At 54.3% G+C, this 1,843-nt stretch overlaps 1 protein-coding gene across 1 annotated transcript; it reads left to right on the top strand.

The window, feature by feature from the left end:
• Window positions 1-591: 591 nt before the first annotated feature.
• On the top strand, window positions 592-1,831 carry H310_14992 (hypothetical protein; the record flags this gene model as incomplete). Its single annotated transcript, XM_008882969.1, has 1 exon — window positions 592-1,831. A coding segment is annotated over one exon (1,239 nt), but the record flags the coding sequence as incomplete, so codon positions are not given.
• Window positions 1,832-1,843: the final 12 nt, after the last annotated feature.

Raw genomic sequence — 1,843 nt, 5'->3', positions numbered from 1 at the left:
TGTCGACACCGATGAACATTGACGCGGTCCCATTGTCCGGTGGTCCCATGATCGTACCAGGAGCGTTGAACGTGCGGCAGCACGGTGGTGTTCCTCACGGAAACTTCAACAATCTTGCTTACGGGGGCGATCGGGCAATTGGACACACAAGACAGTATGTTCCTGCTCTCCCTGCACCGCTGCAACAGATTCCACGCAACGCTCCATTGCCGTTGACGCTGGGCAGCTACCATGGTACGATGTCAATTGTCGAACAACCGCCCCGCCGAACCAACCCGTACTTCCTTCCTGTCTTTTCTGGACGGACCGCCGGTGCGGGGGTATCATTGCAAGGGCTCTACCATGGTGCGAATCAAACGGTGAGCCACAACGTGCAAGTGCATTACCCAACGCCCCATGAAACTTATTCCAACCAACAGCAACAGCTTTTTGCGCTGCAGCAATCAAACATGGGGCTACAGCATCACACCAATCAATACCAATTGGAGTTGCAACGACGGAGTCAGGAGGAAGCTGCGCTAAGGTTAACGTACCAGACAGCTTTCCAAACGGCTCAAAATGAACGTCAACTAGAACAGCAACGGATCGAACATGCTCGCACGCTGGGAAGGCAGCAAATCGAGCAGCTTGAGCAAACTGCAGCAAGAGCAAGCGGCTTTGCGGCAAACGATGGAACAAGAATTTCAGCAACGCCTGCGAGAAATGGAGCAAAACTTGGCTCTGGAAGGACAACAATGGGTGAGACAAAGTAAACCGAATTCTGCTCCTGTTACCAGCCGTCCGCAAGGAGGACACAACAATGGAGGTGCGCCGCCGGACGAACCGCCTGTGGCACGATCACCTGGTGAACAAACTCCGAGTGAGAATGGCGCTGCTAGAGGAACCTTTCTGAAAGGGTCCCAGGCGTTCAACCCGCAAGCCAGTTTGATGGCGCATCAGAACCACAACACGCTGCTCAGTGGTTTCGCTGCCCCAGAGGCACCTACTTTCACGGGTTACTCGATGGCGGCCCGGAAAGTGTTCGCGTACCAATTCGCAGAGTATGCTCGCGCTGTTGCCGTCGTGAGTGCGAGTACCAACACGACCATTCAATGCCGACCTATTGGAACTTGCATTGAAGCGAAATCAAAGCTGTGGATCGCGAAATACCACATGCAGAAACCATTGGACCAAATCACTGACCATGAGTGGCTGTCGTACTTTCAACACGCGATGGACCATCAGGACGACCGATATGCCGAGCTAGAAGCAAAAATCAGGAAGACGGTCGTCATGAACGACAAGGACATGGACGCCGACCGTCGACATGATAAATGGATGCACGACTACTGGGAGTGCCTAGAGAAAATGAACATGACCGACTTCGACACGCAGCACCCCAAGGACGCCGTCAAAGCGCTCGTGGAGGGAATACGACCTAGCGGTCTGCGCGAGTTAGTCCAGCAGGCACTGGCGCATGACATGAGGTACCTCCGGAACGACGTGCTGGCCTTTTTCAACTTTGTCCGCGTGGAGCTCCGCAACGCGCTGAAATTTATGAGGAATACGGTTGCCGCGGACAACGCAGGAAGGGACCAGTTGAAGCCTGTCGTCAAGGCGGATGCCACAGCGTCCGCGAAATTCACGCCAAAGTATCCCCCAAAGTCGAAAGTTCTGAAGTCTGACAAAGCCCCTGCTGCTCAACATAAGGTGGGGCCTACAAAGAAAAAACCAGTCTGCTGGCATTGCAGTCAAGGTCATCGTGTGGAGGACTGTCCTACCGCCTCAGCTGCGGAAAAAACAGCCATAGTGGCCCGGAAAAAAGCCGAATGGGCCGCAAAGCTGGCTGACGGTAGGACCGATG

This window comes from Aphanomyces invadans (assembly GCF_000520115.1).
Source record: "Aphanomyces invadans strain NJM9701 unplaced genomic scaffold supercont1.121, whole genome shotgun sequence".
Lineage (NCBI taxonomy): Eukaryota > Oomycota > Saprolegniomycetes > Saprolegniales > Verrucalvaceae > Aphanomyces > Aphanomyces invadans.
The sequence above is the reverse complement of the archived record's forward strand: the minus strand, read 5'-3'. Positions and strand labels throughout refer to the sequence as shown.